The following is a 24,329-nucleotide window of genomic DNA, read 5'->3' as shown; positions in this document are numbered from 1 at the left end:
CAGTCCTGATACCCGAGAATCGCCCACAATTAGTCCTGATACATCAGAATAGCACATAATCAGTCCTGATACTCGAGAATCCCCCATAACCAGTCCTGAGACCCGAGAATCTCCCAAAATCAGTCCTGATACCCGAGAACCGCCCATAGTCAGTTCTGAAACCCCGGAATCGCACAAAATCAGTCATGATACCCCAGAATCGCACATAATCAGTCTTAATACCCGAGAATCGCCTATAATCAGTCCTGATACCCCAGAATCAGTCCTGATACTCGAGAATCACCCATGGTTAGTCCTGATACCCCAGAATCGCAAATAATTAGTCCTGATACTCCGCCCAGAATCAGTCCTGATACGCCAACATTACACATAATCAGTCCTGAGACCCAAGAATCCCACATAATCAGACCTGATACCCCGGAATTGCCCAGAATCAGTCCTGATACCAGAGAATCGCCTAAAGTCAGTCCTGATACATCAGTATCGCACACAACCAATCCTGATACTCAAGAATCGCACAAAATCAGTCCCGATACCCAAGAATCACTCAGAATCAGTCGTAATACCCGAGAATCGCCCTTAAGCAGTCCTTATACTCTAGAATCGCCCATAATCAGTCCTGATACATCAGAATCGCCATTAATCAGTCCTGATACCCCAGTATCGCACATAATCAGTCCTGATACCCGAGAACCGCCCATAGTCAATCCTGAAACCCCGGAATCGCACATAATCAGTCATGATACCCTAGAATCGCACATAATCAGTCTTAATTCCCAAGAATCGCACATAATCAGTCCTGATACCCTGTAATCGCCCATAATCAGTCCTGATACCACAGAATCGCCCATAATCAGTCCTGATACCCCAGAATCGCCAATAATCAGTCCTGATACCCTGGAATCGTCAATAACCATTCCTGATTCCCGAGAATCGCCCATAATCTGATCTGATACCCGAGAATCGCCCATAATCATTCGTGATATCCGAGAATAGCACATTATAAGTCCTGATACCCGAGAATCGCCGATAATAAGTCCTGATACCCAAGAATCGCCCAGAATTATTCCTGATATCCGAAAATCGCCCATTGTCCGTCCTGACACACCAGAATCGTCCAGAATCTGTCCCGATACCCAAGAATCGCCCATAAGAAGTATTAATTGCCAAGACTCACCCAGAATCAATTATGCTAGCTTAGAGCCAGAATTAGTCATGCCAGCTCAGGTTCGACCAGAATTAGACCCGATATCCAAGAATTGCCCAGAATAATTCCTGATAGCCCAGAATCGTCCAGAATAAGTCCTGATAGCCCAGAATTAATCATGATAGGTCAGAGCCAGAATTAGTCATGATAGCCCAGAATCGCAAAGAATAAGTCCTGATAGCCTTGAATCGCCCAGAATTAGTCATGATAGCCCAGAATCGCAAAGAATGAGTCCTGATAGCCTTGAATCGTCCAGAATTAGTCATGATAGCCCAGAATCGCCCAGAATCAGTCCGATAGCTCAGAGCCAGAATATGTCATGATAGCTCAGGTTCGGCAGAATTAGTCCAGGTTGTCCAAAATCAGTCCCAATTACACAGAAACACTCAGAATGAGTCCTGATATCCCAGAATTAGTATTAATAGCCCAGAATCAGTCCCAAAAGCTCGGTATTAGACCTGATCGCCGCTTTCTGTACAGTGCTACTTTGGACCACATAACTTTTGAGCGGCTGGACAAGCGTACATGTATGTTACCATGAATTCCATTTGAATAGGTACATATACGAAGAACTGAAACCTTGTACAAGTGAACCTTTGTGGGTGATTTCCGTAAAGAAATGCGACAACAAATGCTTGCTTCTTTTATCAAATGAAAAATAAAATACAATAAACATATAGGTAATATATAATTAAGTTTATAACAAACATATGAAAACAAAACACAAAGCCCCTGGTTGTATGTAAGGCATATAAAACATGCAAACAAACTGATTAAAATACCGGGTGCCCTATTCACAAAGCATACTAGTATTGGAGAAAAAATTGTCAACTTTTTAAGTTAATTTAAAGAAAATTTACAATGTTTTTACTTTTTTTCATCAAAATGATGAAAACAAGCAAGAACAAGATAAAAATAATCGAGGCATGTGAATAGAAATGATGAAAACTAAAGGGCATTTAAAATATTCGTTGTTAAATAATAATTAAAAGACAACACTAAGTTTAAAATTTCACTAAGAAACTTTATGAATACGGTACCTGGTACATCTTTCGCAACGCTGTTTTCATTTATAAAAAAAAATCTCCATGGAACATCACCTTGGACAATGTAACATCACCATGGACAATGTAACATCACCATGGACGATGTAACATCACCATGGACAATGTAACATCACCATGGACAATGTAACATCACCATGGACAATGTAACATCACCATGGATAATGTAGCATCACCATGGAGAATGTAACATCACCATGGACAATGTAATATCACCATGGACAATGTAACATCACCATGGACAATGTAACATCACCATGGACAATGTAACATCACTATGGACAATGTAACATCACCATGGACAATGTAACATCACCATGGACAATGTAACATCACCATGGAGAATGTAACATCACCATGGACAATGTAACATCACCATGGACAATGTAACATCACCATGGACAATGTAGCATCACCATGGACAATATATTATCACCATGGACAATGTAAAATTACCATGGAAAAGTATGGCGACATTGATACCTTTTTCACACAAAAACGTCTCGACATAAAAACAAAATATTTTCCAAAAGTATTACTTTCCAACTAGACATGCAGTATACATTATATACAAAGTATCAATTGGCAAACAACTACCTTCCCAGTAAACACCAATGTTACATCACAAATGGTATTGCGTACATAGGTGCAGGATGAAAACATACCAAACAAGAATGACTTTTAAAATTATATTTTCCACAAAAGGGAAAATATCCAGTAAGGGTCTTGTGCATGTGACGAAAATGTATATACAGTCAAAACTCGCTATGTCAAAGTCGTTGGCATACCGGGATACACTTCGAGATAATGAACATTCGATATAACCGAATTAATATACAACATTTTTAACTAATCCCAAAACATTGAAAAAAAATCGTGAGAACCAGAACATCGGGATAACAGTTTTCGACATAGCGAGATTCGGCTGTATACTTCATATAATATGAGAACGCTTGTATCTACACGGATGAATACAAATATGTGTTTAAACAGTGTGCTGTTTGTTATTATATTCTGAGTGTGAAATAAAATGCTGATTTGTTTTTTGTACATTAAACTATTGTCACAGATGCTTTTGTCGGAAAAAAATAACTTAAATCATGGTTGCATTATACCATAACAGTAAAGCAGCAGATTGCAGAGAAATTCCAGCTTTAAGTTGGGCACTCTTTTTTGCTGAGTATATATTATAGTAACATTTTGACTTAACAAAAATACAATATAGTATAAAATGTCTAATAAAATACAATTACAAAGGTCAACATAGTTAACGCAAAACATGGTTAAGTTTTGCTTACGTGTGCATTTGTTTACAATTCAAATTTCCTATGTTTTAATTGTCTTTCTCAAAATAACAAGATAACTGTTAAGTAAACGTTTATAACATAGCAAAACTATTGAATTCATGAAACTCAGACTTCAGAAAATACAGTAGAAATAACAAAGGCCAACAGACGGTTGACTTCATAACTGCTACAGTTCTGATTAAATACTTTGAATATGAACAACCCTATGACCAGCGCTGTTTTAAAACCATGACCAGAACACCTCTCTAGTAATCAAGTGTCTCTAGTAATCAAGTGTCACGTAGTTCTAAACTAGGGAGGTTTTTCACCGCTGCCGTCTTTTTGATTGGCCCTCGCCTTGGGTCGATAATTCGCTGGTCTTCGGGAATATTGCTGTAAACAGAACAAATATTCTTCTATCAATTAATATTTACAAAATTTGGTCATTAAAAAAATATTCTTTACAGCATGTAATCAATGAATATACCTTTTCTCTATCAATTAAAGACGTTTAAGGAATTCTCATGCACTAATTATTTTATCTAAATAACAAAAATAATCTCATTCCCAGATCTTAAATGATTCAGAGACCATCTCCAACTATATTACATCATTAAACGCTGATTGAGTTACAGTCTGTTTACATGTTTTTAAGACCCTCATGTGTTCAAATTTGTGAGCAACACACAGCCGATCATCACCAACACACTGCCTGTTAGTAATGAATCCCTTTCACAGTAAAACACTTCACAAAACCATGTGCAATGCCTGCAGTCGAATTCAAAGAAGATTTTTTAAGAACCAAATAAAGAATGAAGAAATATTTAATTCAAAACAAAACCGTCATCCATATGCAACATTTGTTGTGTTGTTTTTTTCTGCTACGTGCTTCAAACACCCCATTCTTATTTTGCCAGTACATAGAAGTTTAAACCTAGTAGAAACAAAATTGAAATACGTATTAATACACTTTGATGTTCGTATTTTATTCACAACACTACTGGCAAAACAAGACTTGTAAACAATCACATTGCAAAGATTTAGACGACACAAATGTACACGAACATACATCATACATCTATATTCAACATGCGACGAATGCACGAGTTAACGATTTTTGAAAGTTCTGTTAGATCGACTAGACTTGGCCGACTTTGGGGTGTCCTCCTTTTTGCCAAAGTGAAAGGCAAGAAAGTCAGCGTTTCTGAAAGAAGGTCGCTCAGATGTATACTATTCTACACAAACTATTTTATTACTTTCAATTACTAATGTAAACAGTTATGTCACAAAGTTACATAATGCTTGTCATTGACATGAATATTAGTGACTGTGGATGTCAGAGAGGACTCGTGGAATCAAACGAAACGATTAACAACAGCGGCAATGAAAATGTAATTCAGGACATGAATAAATCAAACGCTGGCAAGTTTTTGAACACATGATAGCACAAGGTTACTTTGCAATATGACTGTTTACAGCCTATACCAGCGCGTGTACCCCAGTAACAAGCACTAAAGCATCCTCTGTTTCTCCACCTGATAAGCCTAGCTCTACTATTCTGCGTCAACCACGACCTATACCTAAGGCTAGGGACTCGCGATCCCATCGTCGACGATGCGAATGAACTGCGGCGGCTCTTCGAGCCAGCTCGACTTCGACTGGATATTAATGGAAGCGTTAACAACGGTTACAGTATTAATACTCATTGTTAGTCAATCATGCCTAGCTATCCTTGTATATTATAATTATTATTATTATGTTTATTAAAATAAAGTAGTACCTTTACAAAATTACCTATCCACATGTATCAGCAAACCCTCCATAAAATATGTTATTGTATATTTTTGTAATTTACACATTCCCCTAAAAGACATATATTTCAATAGCATATTACCACCTTTCTAGAACCATAAACACTGAAAATATAATAAGATGCACACCCTTAATTGTGTCCAAAATATGAAATAGCGATTAAATTCTACGAAAATAATATAAAAATTTACAACAAATATTACATGTCGCTGAGCATGTACTCCTGTCTGGCTGTTGAGCTATATCAAAATGACACACCAATGAGGAAAACGCATGCAAATTTGGTAGTCAGATGTTACACAAGCGTCAAATCACAATATCTAATAAAATGAAGCATTGTACTCAAAGTCAAACACTGTTTTCAAGCACACGGCGCACGGTCTCATGTTATTATTATGTAGCGTTTACTCATACCCGTTATCTGCGGATATTCGAGAGGAGGGAGACTGCCTGTTTGATACAGCATTCCTAGAATTCCTATCTTTTTCCAGTTTTCCGGGGCTCCCAAGCTTTAGCTTATATTGGGCGGCATAACTGATGGTTTCAATGAACGCTTCAATTAGTTATTTTAGAGTTGAATACAAATTTGGCAAACAGGACCGATATTGAAATAAACGTAATTTCATAAATATCGCATGAAAGATCTCAAATAAATGACCTAACATACTAATGAAAACAGCGGAAGAAAACAGTAATCACTAAGAGAATGTGAAGGAAAACATTCAGGAGAAATGGTGACACTTATGTATACAACTATCTGCCATATAAAAAGGCGACTTTTATATGTGATAGCATCTACTCACAGGGTATATATGGGTAAAAGCACATTTCATATAAAGTAAAATAAGTATCATTGAACTACATACTCTATCAGTAAATAAGTCAGTTTGTGAACGTTCATTCCTTTTCAAAACGAGATTCTTTATAAGCAATTTGGTCATCTCGTCTTAGCGCAATAACACGAAACACAGGAAGCTCGCTTTTGCTACTGGACATACTTGTTACATTGTTACATGTGGTGTATTATACCTAGCATCTTACGACCATAAAAGTTAATGTAAATAATAAGTGCATACCCCATAAGTCTAGGCGACCTTGACATCTCGTCTACCTCTCGCTGCTGCACGCCCACTGCCGCCCTCTGACGGGCCTTGTTGCCGTCAATGTTTCCCTTGGTTGCGTTGATCTCCAACACGTACTGCTTTCGCTCGTCGTTCGCCTTGTGGTAAGCCTACAAATAAACCATTTCGTACATTGTTCCTCTATCCACATGTGTAAGCGAAAAAAACCCAAATTCGATTGTCAATTCTGATGTGCTCATTACTCTTTCAAAATATATGCTGGTGCAGCACTATATCTAACAAATACATCTTCCTGAATTATGTACATTGACTTGTTTGTTTACATAATTTCTACACAATGGCGTCAATGGTAGTTAAACTGAGGGTGTCGATTTTCAGTGCGCGTGTACTTAGCGTTTGAAATAGCCGCTATGTTATATGAAATGTAGGCAGGGAATACAAGCACCATTGACATATTAGATTTTTTTTCTTTTTTCTCAAACATGTCGTTACCTTTGACTCCTGGTCAAGGCGCCATTCCAAATCTCTCAACTGATTATATAATTGCTGTTTCTCTCTTTCCATAGTTTTCACCATTTGTGGGTTGGCCTGAAACGTTTATAAATCAACTTTGTGTCATTTTGTATCCTACATTTTTTTTAACAATAATCAGATGTGAAAATATTTCAAAATAAAAACAGACTTTCTTTTATTTGTCTATGTCAACTTGTTAACAATATTTGGCCACACATACCAACCACATGAAAACCGTAATACTCAAAATAAGAAAAGATTATAAGTTACGAAAAATACAACACAGTTTGTTAGGCTTTTAATATTAAAATCAAGTTATATAAACGCAGTGTGTGTATACCACGTGATAAATTGCGTCAAAAATGCTACTAGAAGGCAACCTTTTGCTTCAAATGATGACTTTAATAAAGATAACTTTCCTATTTCTTTTCTCAACATTTTAAATGAAGCATAGCGCAGTCTACGCCGCTTACGGAGCACGGCCTTCGGTCTTTTACCAGAGTTTGATTGAGAGTTTAGTTTCTTAAAACACTTCGACAAACCTTTTCACAATACGGCCGTCTGACGGAGCAGTCAAAACAATTTTTTGGAAACAGGTTTGTCGAAGTGTTTGATAAAAAACAAAAACAACTTATCAAACTCCGGTTATAAAAAGAAAAGTTATCTTTGATATAAGTCTTCATTTTAATAAAAATATTGCCTTCCGATGTAGCATTTATGACGTAATTTATCAGGTGGTATACACACACTGTAAACGGATATGATGGCAGTTGCAGCTGTTATAAAGCAATGTCACACAATATTAACTCTACAACACTGCTTAACCTTTGACTCAATTTCCAACAATCGTTTTAGATGGGATATATACTGCAATGCAAAACAATAACGTTGAAATTATATATCAAATTACGCCCAGCAGATTCTTTAAGCATACTAATTTAATTATATTGTTATTAATTTTACTTTTTAGATAATATTAATACTATGGTAGAGTGTTTTTATTGATTTACATATGAAGAGCATTGTTAACAATTAAAAAAAATATAAAACCGGCAAGGTAACTGAGAAAAAAAGCGTTTTAAATGACGTCACTACTCGTATATATATCGACACAAGATACGTCATCTTACTTACATCTGATAAATCGTCGAATGACTTCATGTCTCGGGGTGTCTTTCCCGCTGTAAACGATTAAAAAACATGTGTTCGATACGTATAATAACATTATTATAAAAGCAGAAACAAATCTATATTTTTAATAGTGAAATATTTAATTTAGCAGAATACATTTACAGTATTCGAATGTAAATTATGTACGTTATTATTACCATTATTATTATTATTATTATTATTATTATTATTATTATTATTATTATTATTATTACAGAACAATGGTCAAAACCACTATAATGTTCAAAGTAATTGAATGGCAAAACACGTAAATTAATATATGCATGTATCGAAAATAATATAATACAAAGCGTGGAGTATAAAACTATAAAAAAACAAAACATTTCGAAATCTGCAACAAAATGGCATAAACAAAATAGTTTTATTACAGAAAGGAATAGTTTAAAACTCCCTTGAGAAAATTATTCCTTAAAAATGTTGATATTAAACGTTAGGGAAATGGATTGTAATGAGTATGCATTGCAGATAAAAATAAAGATTAAATATATAGCAGTAAAATATGAGTTTAATATACTCAATGAAATTGATGAATGTGATCACTTATCCAAACATATCCATACTCAGCATAGGAAGAATTCGCCAATTAAGCGTTAAGGCAGTTTATACTAACACCAAGATAGTTCCACCATTTATAATATCCATGCTTTAAGTTGGGCATTTTCTTTTTTGCTGAGTATGTATCAAGTTTACCAACTTGCAGCTCAATTGCTGTTCAAACTTCCCCATCACCCCAAAGAGACACACAGCGTTTTGACGTCCAAAATAAACAGGAACTTGATAGTCTCTGTGAGTCAAACAGGGGTGTAAAATGTATTATAAAAACAAGCACAGTATGACTACAATTCATAAAGAACGCTTCCGTAGCTCAAGCGAAAATGTGCTGAGTCAATATTAAACATGGCTTACATTCACGCTTTAATATCTACAATATAGTCTGATTTGCTGGTGCAGACGTCAGTCTCTTTGCGATCATCTTGCTTTTGTCCGACTTTGGAGAAATATTATCTGACTACTGATCAAGTTCCTGCTATTTGACCATCAAAAACCCTCGTGATACGGAAAGTGAAACAAGTAATACCAACTGAAACTTAGTTTGATTTGTAAACTATATATTATATTACTGAACAAATTATTAACCTCAACCAATGAAGCCAGGGAATATCTATAGACCTAGATTGGAATACAAAACAGAATAATAAATAAAGAGCTGAATTCTGCATAGCTAGCATTATAACAACCTAACATACAAGGCAACGCCTACCGAGAAGATATAACAAGTATATAAAACAAAAGCTCTCTGAGTACTTCAGCTCCAGTTTTCCTCCACATACTACAATAGGTGTACTTAAATGTTTTAGATGTAATTTGCATAATTTTAAATTATTTCATTAAATAAAGCCACAAACAGCAAATTTACTCATCTTAAAGAATTAAACAGCTTCCAATGTATATCTCTGTCTTAAACGGGGTTCAAGTGGATACTCAGAACACTGAAACAGTCAGAAAGAAGTCATACCACTAGCTATGCAGACAAAGGAAGAAAAAGTAGCCCACACAATACTTTAACAGACGCATGAAAATTGTACATAATGTAGACTTTTGTCATAACTTTTTATCAGTGGTTAGATCAGCTCGATTTGTTGATCGATCACCAATTTGCGACATTACATAATGCATTAATTCAAAGATGCATACACATTTGAATTTGGATGTCTTCAATTTAAAATCACAAAGCAGGCTACTTTCGTCTTCGTGCAGAACAAGACTGGTCGTGAGCAATACAGGACTGTGGCCAGCCCTGGACGATCCCCTTGCAGGCACTGAACACGGTTATGGAGGAGTAAAACAGGGAGAGCCAGTATGACTACGGTTATTCATTATTATTTTTTGGCAAAGTTTAAGGTTTTACCCCTGCATAACAAGTTGTGCGGGGTGGGTGTATGCCTTCCTACCTTGAGGGGAAACAGATATATTTATTGTAATCCCAGTGGATTTAGATTTGGGCGTATCCGCACCTGTTCTAGGGCTCGGAGCCCTACCTTCCACGTAAGCTCTTGCTGGAAAAAGTCAATCATGTGCTTTGATAGTGATGTTTTAATTGGAACGACCTAATTACTACACGCAGGAAATGACCATTCAAGGGGGAAACATATTTATATACGAAATGTTAATATAGTGATAAAAAAATCAGAAGTATGCGTGTTAGTGAAAATACATAGAACAATACATGAACAGATACATGAAATGATAATGAACGATTTGAGTATTAAATAAACACGAAGGGAATGGGGGAAGTTACCTGGCGACTCATGCATAACTGAAATGTGGGCAATGGCTGATGTCTGATTACAAATGTCTTCAGTATCAAGAAAAGCACCGGAAAGTTTTTCAGCCATGTAAACAGAGAGTCCGGGATGAAGCCATGGAATATTTACTAGATACAGCTATGGGATAGGTCTTAAGCAAAAGAGGGGCATAAGGATTGGAATAAGCTTTGTCATCACCGGCGAGCATTGCTCTTGGGCAATATACGCAGGTTACCTTTCTTACGTGCAATTTTCTTCTTGCTTTCAGCTAGTAATAATATATGCACAAATCTTTCAGATTTACTATTATCAATACTAATAAAGCTATGTTTATGATAAACATATTTAATGTAAAACATGTATTCAATAAAATATACTATATTGTTTTATTCAACATCGACTACAACAAAAAGATACAACGGTTATACCAAGAGAATATTGTCAAAGGTGGTAGTGAATTTCTAATGAATACGTTATAATGATTATTATAGTAAATGCTGTTTCTTTTGGAACCGTACGTATACCATGCATTGTAACGTGCATCAGCAGGTTTTATTATGAATAGTTTAGAAAAATCTTAAAAGTTAATTGTTATAACTCGAAATGTAATATTTGATTATTATACTTCAAGAATTATCTCACGTGATTAACAATAAATTCCACACATAAACGAACTAAAAACACATTGACAAAAATATTAAGAAATTGAAAACAAAAGCTCTGCTTAACGAAAACAATTCAAATATGCTTTTTAATGCAAATAAAGAATAAAATGACTTGAAATACACAGAAAATGGACAATGATAAGACGTTTGTACATGCATATGACAGTTAGACGGATGTGCAAGCACAATGAAAGTAACCTTCAATTTTCTTGGTCTGATACAGTTGTACCAAGTCCGCTGAAATTGCAAACGAAGACACAGGACATTAACAGAACAAGAAGCGAACTGACCATGAATTTTATTATATATAAATTAACCCATTGCCATAGCAGACTGTTTTAACATCGCTTCATTTTGTTATGTCAATAAAAATCATTCGTTATATAGATATAGCATTTTTTTCTGAAATACATTTCAAAACAAATTGTAGAGTTATATTAAAACATTGCATTTGAAACGAACATTAAATGACCGGCAAACATAGCATGACACAGATGCACCACGGCGTATTCGAGACATATACTGTAGCTGTTAAAAGCTTCAAATCCAATTCAAATCTTTCATACCACACTTCATCCTTACACAGGAATAACATTGTCTTCAAATTTTCAGTATAATACTCCCCTATCAAGATCAACAAACATAATTCAAATAGTAACAAAAATAAACTTCGTAAACAAATAGCTCTTTTGTTTCAGTTTAATAAAAAAAAAAACAATCCTGAAATTCGGAACTCAATGATGTTGAAAAATTTCATTTATGAAATGCAAGACAAATAACATTGTCTACAAAGTAAACTGAGCGTTTATCAAGTTAACATAAATGTCCATTTAAACATAAAAACGACCTTGACAGAAAACAGACATCAGTTCTGTATAACAATTGTAATAAATCACACGTGAACAGAGAAAAGCAGTGGTTATAATTTCTATTTGCTGAATAATATGTCATAACTACAGCTCATAAACACATTAACAAACATGTGTGCAAACCTTTTAAGAATGATGAGATACTGGAATTGATGCAGTTCGATTTAATAGATATCAAAGTGGGTCGAAATGAGTTGTTTTATTGTCCAATCTTCCTTAGATTGTTGTTTTGTTACATTTCTAAACAGACCATTTCGACTGTATCTACGGTCCAATGTAAATAATTATATTGGCAGAAGATTCCGAACATGAGCGGAAACAGCCGAGAAGGACCAAATGTTTAAAGGGAGACTACGCAAAGAGGAGGAAGGCGTAGAACACATACCGTCTTTGAGGTTCCGTTTGGCCTCCTCGATCTTGTCTTGCAGCATAATGATTTGGCGCTCCAGCTGCTGATTCATCTCCTCTTGGGTCTCAAACCTTGTCTTCCACTCATTGCCTACACATACCATATACATAGCAACGTTACAATGAGGTTTAAGAAAATAGTAACTTCTTCAAATGTTCAGTGGATAAGAACTATTATCTTTATAATACAGACAGACAGTGGTCAAGTTTTATCAGTTATCCTATCCAAAATTTAAGTGCTATATTATATTGACCACACATGAACAAAACAAAACACAACTTAAGTCTACATTATATTTATCATAGGCAGACAAGTGCACTAATTGAAAACAGCGTCTATAATTTCCCATTTGATGGTTTAAATTAACAAGAGATGTCACAGAGACAGCGCGCTCGACTATTCCGCCGCTTTTCGGTGTATGGATTGAAAAGTTTTGGCGAAACATGCATGGATCATTGTTGGATTAGATTTCAATGCAATACATGATGTGCTGAGATATTTACATAAATTGATGGAAAATATTTGAGGTGGTACGCGAACTTTAACGTAAATTCTAAGTCGAAAAAGGGGCATAATTTTGTCAAAATGCTTGATAGAGTTATCTCCTCCTGTGTACAGGCTAGGGGCATGATGGTGAACAAGTGTGAAAAGTTTCAAAGCCAGATGTCAATGGACTTTGAAAATATTTGAGGTGGTACACAAACTTTAACAACGTAAATTCAAAGTTGAAAAAGGGGCATAATTTTGTCAAAATGCTTGATAGACTTATCTCCTCCTGTGTACAGGTTGGGGGAATGATGGTAAACAAGTGTGCAAAGTTTTAAAGCCAGATGTCAATGGACTTTGAAAATTTTCAAGGTGGTACGCAAACTTTAACATAAATTCTAAGTAGAAGAAGGGGCATAATTTTGTCAAAATGCTTGATAGAGTTACCTCCTCCTGTGTACAGGTTAGGGGCATGATGGTGAACAAGTGTGCAAAGTTTCAAAGCCAGATGTCAATGGACTTTGAAAATATTTGAGGTGGTACGCAAACTGTAACGTAAATTCTAAGTTGAAAAAGGGGCATAATTTTGTCAAAATGCTTGATAGAGTTACCCCCTCCTGTGTACAGGTTGGGGGCATGATGATGAACAAGTGTGCAAAGTTTCAAAGCCAGATGTCTATGGACTTTGAAAATATTTGAGGTGGTACGCAAACTGTAACGTAAATTCTAAGTTGAAAAAGGGGCATAATTTTGTCAAAATGCTTGATAGAGTTACCCCCTCCTGCGTACATGTTGGGGCCATGATGGTGAACAAGTGTGCAAAGTTTCAAAGCCAAATGTCAATGGATTTTGAAAATATTAGAGGTGGTATGCAAACTTTAACATAAATTCTAAGTAGAAGAAGGGGCATAATTTTGTCAAAATGCTTGATAGAGTTACCTCCTTCTGTTTACAGGGTGGGGGCATGATGTTGAACAAGTGTGCAAAGTTTCAAAGCCATATGACAATATTTGAGGTGGTATACAAACTCTTACAAAAACTTAAACATAAGTGGTTACGCCGGCGCCGACGCTTGGGTGACTAGGATAGCTCTCCTTATTCTTCAAATAGTCGAGCTAAAAAACTAAAAGCAATGCATTGTTAAAGTTATCAAAAGATTTTAAAAGAAAACTGCAGTTTCAAGAGAACACTCTACTGAGCAAGAAGCACTTACTAATATATTTTTTTATTCGTATTAACGTAAAATTTAAACTAGAAAAGAAAAAAAAATGAACAGTTGATTTGTTCTTTTGGGCTTAGTAATTCAACAAAAAAAGAGAAACAAAATAGAAGTTATGCAAACATGTAAAGTATGTTTGTCAACAAACACCATGCAGTAAATTTCAGAAGTACCATGCATTTATTTCAATATGGAATGGTATGGTATGTAATTCGTTCAAGTTTGACTTCGCGATTATTATGCCTATATGAATATTAATTTCAAGTGCATTGTTTGTGATTGATCCATGCAGAGTACATGATAATGTATTTCAATTATGATAAATTTGATAAATCTCCAAGATGACAATGCAAATCATGAACTATGCCCACAAATACATGCAATCATATATTCATCCCCATGCACAGAGCAGGCCAGGCGACCATTGTTAAGCTATGGCACCAAGCTGTTGGTAACTAATTGCTTCTTTATACAACAACTTACGTTCCTCTTCTACCATTTCGAGATACTTGTACATTCCTGAACAGAAAACAGCAATATGCTACAAAGAGTACATTTAACTATCTGATCCTTGCAATCTTTGATTTGAACTTCATGAACGCTTTCAACAAAATCCAATGCAATGGTACAGATTTTCTGTATTTCTTCGACCCTCTCCATAATCACAAATAAAATGAAGTGATGACATTGAACGTTTGAGGTTGTGAACAAGATTTTGTGTGATGCTTAAACTCTCTAGATTTCTGTTGTATATGAAGATTTGTCCGATTGTCGAGAACTCGAAGTAATCTTTTTTTTGTTAGATTTCTTTCTTTTAAAAATGTTATTTTGGCGGTGAACATGCAGTAGCAGTTGGGCTTGAACCGCCACTGGTTTCACTGACCTTATTAAGTTGGCAATATCATAACTCCTTTCATCAGACACATGGTGGAATCAGGGCCCCTTGATGATGAATATATCTAATGTTAATAACTCGGACACGCACAAGTCTAGTTTGTGCTGCCTCTTTCTAGTCACGGGTCTGATGTCTGGTATTGGCGCCATAAAACTATACATGGTGATGGCTTATATTTGCTACCGGGTCATACATCCATTTAGACTCATTTAGACTACAAGTGTCAATTCTGATTCAACCATTTAGACAAGTCCAAACGGTAATATTTATTTCAACCATGAGTGATAGTATTTCTAAACACAATAGTTCTCAATGATAATCGCTGTACATGTAGTTCAATGTTTAAATTGTAGTTAAGTGTTTTACTTCTCTTCATACTTCTCATAAATAATATGTTGACATAAAGCATGATACTCTAGAAATGTAGAGAGGTGTAGGATGGAGGTAGTAAGTGAAATACAAGGAATGAGAAAGGGGTGGGGTAAGCTAGGTGACGTGTTAGTTCAACAGACGAGGGCACGTACCTGTAACGAACAAGACATGCATAGACAGTTACACACACAGAGATACATGTACATGTATTTCATTTCGGAAGCTATAAAATTGATTAATAGATTACCCGCTTTCATTTATTGTGTAAACAAAACTAACAATTTATTTGGTATGGTACAGGATGCATCATACATGTACACAGGTTGTATAAGATGCAAATACCGATGTATTGAATGTCTGCACAATTGTATAACTCTTTGAAATATTTTCAATTAAATAATCTACTTTAATACTACAAGTTCTATCACAAAAATCACAATTAATTTTGTGACTAAATAACTACAAACATTACAAACATTTAACAAGAGATGTTTGTCAAACACTATGCCCCCCCTGAGCGCCATGTTGTCAGGATTATATGGACAATTGAATGAAATATGCATGGACCGAAATGACAGCTGATTTGTCACTAACATTGTATGCCGTTGAGGCAGTTTTAAGATTATGACCATTCAAAGTTTGAGGATAGAGTGTGTTATGACCATGACCTTTGACTCTATGACCTCAAAATCCATAGTAGTCATCAGCTGGTCACCAAAAATCTAAATGTTAAGTTTGAGGGCCATGGGTGCAGGCATTGACAAGTTATCACACAGACAAGCATTTTTCGTTCAAGGTCACTGTAACCTTGACCTTTGATCCAATGACCCCTTAAATCATAAGGGGTCATCTACAGGTCAGGCACAACTCCAAGTCAAGTTTGAGGGCCATGGGTGCAGGCATTGTCCAATTATCATTTGAAACATTTTCGCATTCAAGGTCACTGTGAACCTGACCTTTGACCCAATGACTCCTAAAATCAATAAGGGTCATCTCCTGGTCAGGCCCAACTTACATGTCAAGTTTGATGATCATAGATTCAGGCATTGTTGAGATATCACTGGGAGAAGATTTGTTAACTTTTTTGCGTTAGAGGTTACTATGATCTTGACCTTGGCCTAATGCCCCCAAAGTCAAGAGGGGTCATCTACTGGTCAGGCCCAACCTTCATGTCAAGTTTGATGACTATAGGTCCAGGAATTGTCGAGTTTGCTTTCAAGGTCACTTTGACCTTGACCTCTGACCCCTTAAATCAATAGGGGTCATCTTCTGGTCAGGCCCAACCTCCAAGTCAAGTTTGAGGGCCATGGGCGCAGGCATTGTTGAGTTATCACTCGGGCAACCTTTTATCGTTCAAAGTCACTGTTACCTTGACTTTTGGCCCAATGATCCCTAAAATCTATAGGGGCCATCTACTGGTCAGGCCCAACCTCCAATTCAAGTTTGATGGCTGTGGGTGCAGGCATTGTTGAGTCATCACTCAGACAACCTTTTACCATTCAAGGTCACTGTGACCTTTACCTTTGGCCCGATGACCCCCCAAAACAATAGGGGTCATCTACTGGTCAGGCCCAACCTGCAAGTCAAGTTTGAGGGTCATAGGTGCAGGCATTGTCGAGTAATGACACGGACAACCTTTTACCATTCAAGGTCACTGTGACCTTGACCTTTGGCCCGATGACCCCCAAAAACAACAGGAGTCATCTACTGGTCAGGCCCAACCTCCAAGTCAATTATGAGGGCCATGGGTGCAGGCATTGTTGAGTTATCACTCGGACAACCTTTTACCATTCAATGTCACTATGACCCTGATCTTTGACCCGATGAGCCCCAAAAACAATAGGGATCAGCTACTGGTCAGGCCCAACCTCCAAGTCAAGAATGAGGGCCAAGGGTGCAGGCATTGTCGAGTTATCACTCGGACATCCTTTTACCATTCAAGGTCACTGTGACCTTGACCTTTGGCCCGATGACCCCCAAAAACAATAGGGGTCATCTAATGGTCAGGCCCAAATTCTATATCAAGTTTGATGACCATAGGTCTAGGCATTGTTGAGTTATCACTCGGACAAGCTTTAAAATTATTTTACCATTAAAGGTCACTGTGACCTTGACCTTTGACCCGATGAGCCCTAAAATCAATAGGGGTCATCTACTGGTCAGTCCCAACCTTCATGTCAAGTTTGATGACCATACGTCCAAGAATTGTTGAGTTATCACTCGGACAAGCTTTGGTCTACCGACGGACCGACCGACCGACCGACATACCGACATGCCTGTGCAAAGCAATATACCCCTCTTCTTCGAAGGGGGGCATAAAAATTCTAGGATATAAGGATAGTCAAGCAGAGAAATATTCAACAATACACATCCAGCTAAAAACAACGACGACAGGACAAATGCAAAGTAAGAAATATGAAGACAGTCAGTAATATGAATTATTATACCTCACGTGACATGCCCATGTTAAATTCTCATAAACCCATCATGGGAATTTTCGTACTGCCAAACACTGACAGTACCGTTTTGACAAGTTGACATGATACTGTCACATAGCACGCGCGTCTAAAAATAAGCATTTTTTGGTTTCCCAAGTCTGAGGTGGTAAGCCCTTATTAAAATGTGTTGTAAATCTGGTAACCTCAGGTGTTTCTATTATTTCTAAGCGACATTTGCAGCAAAATGTCAGCTAATGTAAACAAACAATAATTACAGAATAAATTGATTAAACTTGAGAGTTGTGAAATGGTGAAAACTCTTTAAATATGTATATAAATTTAACTGTGTTCGGTATAATAAAATAAATATTGCATGGCTTCCAATGTGACAGTACATATTGTCAACATTCGGGTAAAAACTGTTAACCTCGGCTTCGCCTCGGGTAACAGTATTTCCCTCACGTTGACAATATGTACTGTCACACTTGAAGCCAGGCAATATTTATATATTACTTCTCAGTGTGCCATGTTTACATATTAAATTAGATTATGGCATAAAACATGGTATTGAACAGGAATGGGTCACTTGGACGCATGTACATGTTGGGTCACTTGGACGCATGTACATGTACAATCAGTTTGATTTTATATCAAACAAAGTTATTTAAGAATAGGGTAACATGAGAACAGTTAACCAACAACTGCACAAAACATGTACAAGTGGCATGTAATTGCACACAGTTTTTATAGTTTTTTGTTATGAATAGTTTTTTTAGTTAGAATACAAGCAAGGGAAGCGGAAAAAAACCCATTAACATATCACAGTTTAGCATTATAAACTGGAGAACAGAGGGAAGTGGTACATGTACCTCTAAGACCTAAGTCAGGATCTGCACATTAGATGAAATAAACCATTGAATAATCATTGAATATATACTTTGTATATCTATATGCAATACATCTTATCTGTGCATATAAGTTAGTGGTCAACATTTTCTTTTGTCCAATGAGAAGACAATATTTCTCAATTTTTCGAATCCATTGTTCCCATACATCATCAGTCAGTCGTTATTGTTTTAAAGCATGTGAAGGAATAGATAAATATATTAACACTGGCTGGCCGATTATTAGGTAGTTTACACAAGAAAATGCAGACCACTAAAAACATAAAGGTTGTTGGTATGTACATGTGTACCTTCACGAAATAAATGGTTATGTGACTAGGTCACATCAAACCATTTATTTTTGCAAGTACATGTACATACTTAAACAATCTTTAACAATTTCTCAAAGTAAATGTAAAACATGTGTATACTAGAGTATGAAGTTATATGATGGAAGTGGGGCTATGGAAGTAAATATAATTTAATAAGCAATATTCTCAATATTGTACAAGTGTGTCTGAAAAGAAATCATCAAAATACTTCTGTTTTAACAAAAAAAAAAAAAACATTCATGTACATGTACAGAACAAAATATCTGTAAAATGCTTACTATTTTAATCAAAGAACTTGCATACATAAATGTTACAGAGTGCTCCATGTTTGTCTAACTACACACCCTTACCTTCATTTTCAATTGCTTCATATCTCTTTTCCAGCTCTTCAACTGTGATGCGGAGTTCTTTTGCAGACTGGTCTAGCATTTCTCTGCAAAATATGCACCAAATCAGACAAAATGTTATGTGGTGCTTCAAATTTGAAGGCAGAACAATTAACTGGCCAAAAGTATTTTAATTTGCAGGCCAGGGTGGTGCATAGTGGTGGAACTATGTGAAAAACCAGTATATGCATTTTGGCGCCACTGTTTTGAATATGCTGATTTTCACGCTTCTTTTGAGAAAACACCCTACCAGAAAGCAAAAAAAAAACAACATTAGATAAATGAAATCCCTGTATTTGATGGCCTATTTCAATTCCATATAAAATTGATGGACTTACATCAGTTTTGCACTAACCCTAAACTTTGTGCAAAAAAGAGCGGGCCCAGGACTTTCACTTTATAGGTTTTTGTCTCTCATTAAACAGGCTGTTTTTGGCATTTACTAGTTTTCCTTATACTCAACAGTGGTAATCAAAGGTAATCCACATAAATAGACACAAGCTTTTTGAATATTTAAAGTCACAGAGTGACATAAAATGAGTCAAATTTAAAACAAGTTTCTCATTATTGTGGCTCAGATCAGATCACTGACATGCCTTCAATGAATATATAATATTGATATAATTTTGAGAAAATTAAATAAAACATTAAACTCTTCAGTTCCACCGCAACATTATCCAACAGTCTCCCTATCTGACATCTTTTTATTGATCAACAACATGTATATTTGAACATAAAATGTGAGAAAAACTACATGCAGACCAAATGATTATTAGTTAAACAATGTTTTACTTTTTTATGGATAACCACTGAAAAGAGGTCAGTAGAATGATGTGTTTAATGTAGTGTCAGCCCTATACGGCATTTCCAACAGCCTTGCTGTTGAAGAAAAGGGTGGTTGGCATAAGATTGAAAGACCCTTGGTTAAATCCCTGGTCAGGGCATACAATGTTTCTAAGTTATTGATGATGTCATATGTTAATGTAGAACGGTAATGCCTGATTAAATTAGGGCAGAACCTATACGGGTCAGCATATCCAAATTAAGTGGTTCAGATTCAAAAAATTCAAATGTATGAGTAGTGCAGTGTATAAATATAAGGCACTTCCAACAAAAGTTTATTATTGTCAGACGTAACACACATGTATGTACGGCATAGCATTAAACACATTTGTTAAACAGGCTTTTACCCAGCACCTTTTTAAAAATGACTGCCCACATGTTCCAGACCAGCACTGCATTGAGGTTTAAATGGACTATGCTATGATTTTGTAAAATGCTTTTTTTATGATGAAATAAAGTGTGGCAAATCATTAGAAGTGTTAAAAGTAAGATACTGACTACTGGAACCCTTCAACAAATGTTAAGATAAGCTCAAATAATGTCTTTCAAGTCCACAATTTTGAATAGCTTTAGTAACTCTTTTCAAAAAATAGTTTAAAGTTGAGTTTGTGTGGGCAAGTGGTTTTGTTGTCAGTTTTCTCATATTTCCTTGACTGCACCAGTGTGGGTTCGCTCCCAAAAAAACCCAGATTTTTTTTATAGTTAAGTATCAAATAGGTAAATAATTGTTATATAAGTGTTTTCAGATGCATTACCGTGAAATAAATTTGGTGAAAAAACATGAACGAGTCCCTTTAAATAGCCTGCAGCTGCTGGGCTATTTGTTGCGCGTGCATTTGGAACGAAAGAAAGGTTCAATCACATACTTTCTTTCACATTATAGCGTCTTTCTGTTAAGGTTATGAGGGACACCTACTTTGAAATAAAACGCAGTTCTTAAACGATCTGACAGAATATACCTTTATACGCTACTCATTCAATAAGATTGTTGCAGGTGCGTGACTAATTGGGATCTGGGTTAGACACAGAGTTATGATTACGGACTTCGATAAAGCTTAATTTTTCGGCAGTTTATATCAGGAAGAAATGTAACATTACTTCATTTGGCGTTCCTGCTGGATTTCAGCACGAATCTTCTCCAATTCATATTCATCGACTTCTTCCCCCATTTTTGACATTTGCGTATCCACGGATTCGTGACGTCAAATGTAAACAATACGGTGTAAAATTATTATGCATGTGGAAACTGCAAAGGTTGCGTTATACCAATATAGACAGTAACCATTAAACCGATGCCGTTATAAACCCGATATTATACACAGTGACCCCTCTTAAGTATTGCGGATTATGTGTAGTGTATGTAATTCTGGGCTTCATAATAAGATAATAAGTATGTTATACATGAAGCATGAGAGTATTTGACATAAGCGGGGATGTGCCTTTAGATATTCACACATTCCCTGCACAACCCAAATCAAAACTCCTGCTGTTGTCGTTAAAGCAGGAGAAAAGTTTGGTTTATACAGGAGCTGGCCAACTATCTCTTTAATTTTTTATATGATATAAGAACAGTTAGTTTCTAAAAAATAAAAACAGAATTCAATATGGACTCGCTCATGAATTTAGACCAACAATTATTTTTCCTGGTAATGCATCTAAAACACTCATTTTATTTATATATAACTCTATGATATCGATATTGCGGAAAAAATACAAGTATATCTTAGTTTTAACCCTCAAATTGACCTATCACACATTATTTCGTCATACAAAAAAGTGAAAAGTGAATTTTACAAAAAAACATGAGCGAGTCCCTTTAGAAATTGTATTTGTAGACGCACGCACGCACGCACGCACGCACGCACATGCTGAAACTACTACGTGATGTGTGTGCGCGCGCGCGCGTGCGTGCGTGCGTGTGTGCAGGGCTGCGTGCGCGCGCGCGTGATTGTGTGATCCATAAACCATACAGTGTGTATGACAATAACAAGTGCAATATCACTAAAATCATTAATGATGTTAATTAGATGTGAGTAACTAAATTTCGCCCATAAATGAATGTTCAAGAATACAAACAAAGTGAATTCAAAAGTTTTTATTTCAACACCTTGTAAGAAAACAATATGGAATGCTATAAGCTTAGACGTAGCTATAAATCACACTCCAAAGGGTTTTCAGAGCAGGACACCATTAATAACGTGAATAACGCCGTTCGTTCCATTCAAGTCTGCACTGACTACCTGCGCGTTGTTTATCCTGGTGGCTGAAATGGAAAGGAAACCAATGATACTTGCTATTTAACCTTGGATTTTGAGACACCGGAGTATCTTAATACATTTAAAAGTACGCGACGGAAATGTTAATTGAGTACCTCTGCTTTATGCCCAAGGTAAATTTATTAAAAAAATAAGATAACAATCAATCATTTGGAATATATAACTGTATTGCATTAAAACCCAAGCGAGGAACTACGTTAAATGCTACTCGTACTTTGTCCGAGATGAACAGTGACCTGGTTTCCGGCAAGCGTGTAGAGCTTCTGTCCGTCACGGAGGTCAGCGGCCATGTACTCGCCCTGCACAACGTGGTTTAGTAACACCTCTGCATGGTAGAAAAGGGACATACGTTGTTAAGGTTAGTATTACCAAGTCTTTCTACACAGGGAATCGTTAGCCGTATGGGGCTCACCCGAGGCCGAGGGAATAGAATGCTATATTAAAGCTGCACTTTCACATATATACCATTTTTACAACTTTTCTATTTTTTGTCTTGAAAGAGCAAATTTTTGCATAAATATCTGCAAACCAATTATATAGTTATGATTGCTGACAAAAAATCAGATCGTAGACTATCATATTTCCGTTCGAAAATTAATGTTTTATGGCTTATACCGTTAGTAACGGTTTAAGAAAAATGCATAAAACATCATTTTTGAACTTTAATATAAAAATCTGAAATCTGCGATCTGATTGTTTTAACAGCAGTCTTATATAACTTGTTTCCATGGATTTTCGCAGAAATTGGCTCGATTCAAGACAAAAAATAAAAAAGTTGTCAAAGCGTTCAATCTGTGAGAGTGCAGCTTTAACACCAGAGTGTATGTTAATTGTATGATCTTGTTTTATTACGATGTCATTGGCATTTCAATGGACTTCTTATGGGCCGCGGTAAATGTACCAGTTAAGTTTGTTTGGTAAATTGCACAGAGAAAATGTAACCCTGTTTTAATTACTCTGTTTCTTGAACGCACGCCAATCTTAAGCACTGCCACCTCAGTTTAACGTCCTTCCCGGAACACTATTAGTGGTGATCAAACTTTTAACCCTCGGGTTGACAGTCAAATGTCTATACACTAGACCTTGAACCATTCACTAAATTTCAACATATGAAACACTTGTCGAAAACATAGGCACGTTGTACACTCTAGTTTTTTTTCAATCAAAGCCTGGAATCGTTTCTGCTTAGTTTAAAGTGTTCCGGTGTACAATTAGCCGGTTGTTATATTGAGATATATTGAGATATCGTGGATAATGTTTAAGAATTTCACTTTTGGATGGACGGTGGCCCCGACAAAAGTTGCTATCATTTAAAAGGTCTTTGTGTGTAAAATATGACATGTTAGAATATACCGAAATAGTACATGAATATTTCTTGTTATACTGCGAATAGTGCCAGTTTTACGTCCGAATTCAGTTGAAAATACAACAAAACTACCAGCCACAATAACTACGGCTTAGTTAGATCATTTATTTTGCAGTATAATAATCAGAAACAGATGTGTTACTATGGCGCCACCACAGGCACCCCGCAGTCAAATAATGGAGTATTGGATACATTCAGTGAAAATGTATTTTAGGAGGAAAGATTTTGTTTTGTGGAGCCTACTTTTTCTACTTAAAAGTGATTCATTTTTAATTGCTGAATAATACTTTGTAGGACTATAAAAACGGTGAACTCACGTCTGTAAGTGTCGAGTCCGGCCGGAAGGTCTGGCAGCTGACTGGAGATGGCGGCAAACGCAGCGTCCGTTGGCGCGAACAGCGTCAGGCTCTGAGAGTTGTCTGAAATGC

The 24,329-nt window shown here is 36.2% G+C and overlaps 1 protein-coding gene across 33 annotated transcripts; it reads right to left on the bottom strand.

Moving 5' to 3' along the window:
- Window positions 1–1,837: 1,837 nt before the first annotated feature.
- On the bottom strand, window positions 1,838–21,452 carry LOC128227379 (coiled-coil domain-containing protein 169-like). Of its 33 annotated transcripts, XM_052937850.1 has the most exons (13): window positions 21,358–21,442; window positions 19,381–19,463; window positions 14,593–14,628; window positions 12,381–12,494; window positions 11,325–11,363; window positions 10,108–10,212; window positions 8,099–8,145; window positions 7,790–7,831; window positions 6,944–7,039; window positions 6,446–6,600; window positions 5,784–5,903; window positions 5,455–5,473; window positions 1,838–3,950 (listed from the first exon to the last, which is right to left on the bottom strand). In XM_052937850.1, the coding sequence occupies exons 1-13, from the start codon at window positions 21,435–21,437 to the stop codon at window positions 3,870–3,872; spliced, it is 1,017 nt and encodes a 338-aa protein (XP_052793810.1). In that variant the 5' UTR covers window positions 21,438–21,442; the 3' UTR covers window positions 1,838–3,869. The 33 variants fall into 33 exon arrangements, with proteins under 33 accessions (XP_052793810.1, XP_052793808.1, XP_052793811.1 ...); XM_052937848.1 differs by lacking the exons at window positions 5,455–5,473; window positions 5,784–5,903 and adding an exon at window positions 5,093–5,215 and having other exon boundaries at window positions 21,358–21,452; XM_052937851.1 differs by lacking the exons at window positions 5,455–5,473; window positions 5,784–5,903; window positions 14,593–14,628 and adding exons at window positions 5,093–5,215; window positions 18,684–18,704.
- Between the last annotated feature and the right edge of the window lie 2,877 nt (window positions 21,453–24,329).

This window comes from Mya arenaria, chromosome 3, assembly GCF_026914265.1.
Source record: "Mya arenaria isolate MELC-2E11 chromosome 3, ASM2691426v1".
Classification (NCBI taxonomy): domain Eukaryota; kingdom Metazoa; phylum Mollusca; class Bivalvia; order Myida; family Myidae; genus Mya; species Mya arenaria.
Note: the sequence above shows the minus strand (reverse complement) of the source record. Positions and strands in the feature narration are given on the sequence as shown.

Excerpts from the sequence above, each read along its gene's own strand:
- LOC128227379 (XM_052937848.1), bottom strand. The coding sequence starts at position 21,437 with ATGTCAAAAATGGGGGAAGAAGTCGATGAATATGAATTGGAGAAGATT. Across the intron at positions 19,464-21,357 it reads CAGCAGGAACGCCAAATGAA|AGAAATGCTAGACCAGTCTG; the intron begins GTAATGTTACAT and ends CATATTTTGCAG. Across the intron at positions 7,040-7,789 it reads TGTTGGAAATTGAGTCAAAG|GCCAACCCACAAATGGTGAA; the intron begins GTTAAGCAGTGT and ends TAAACGTTTCAG.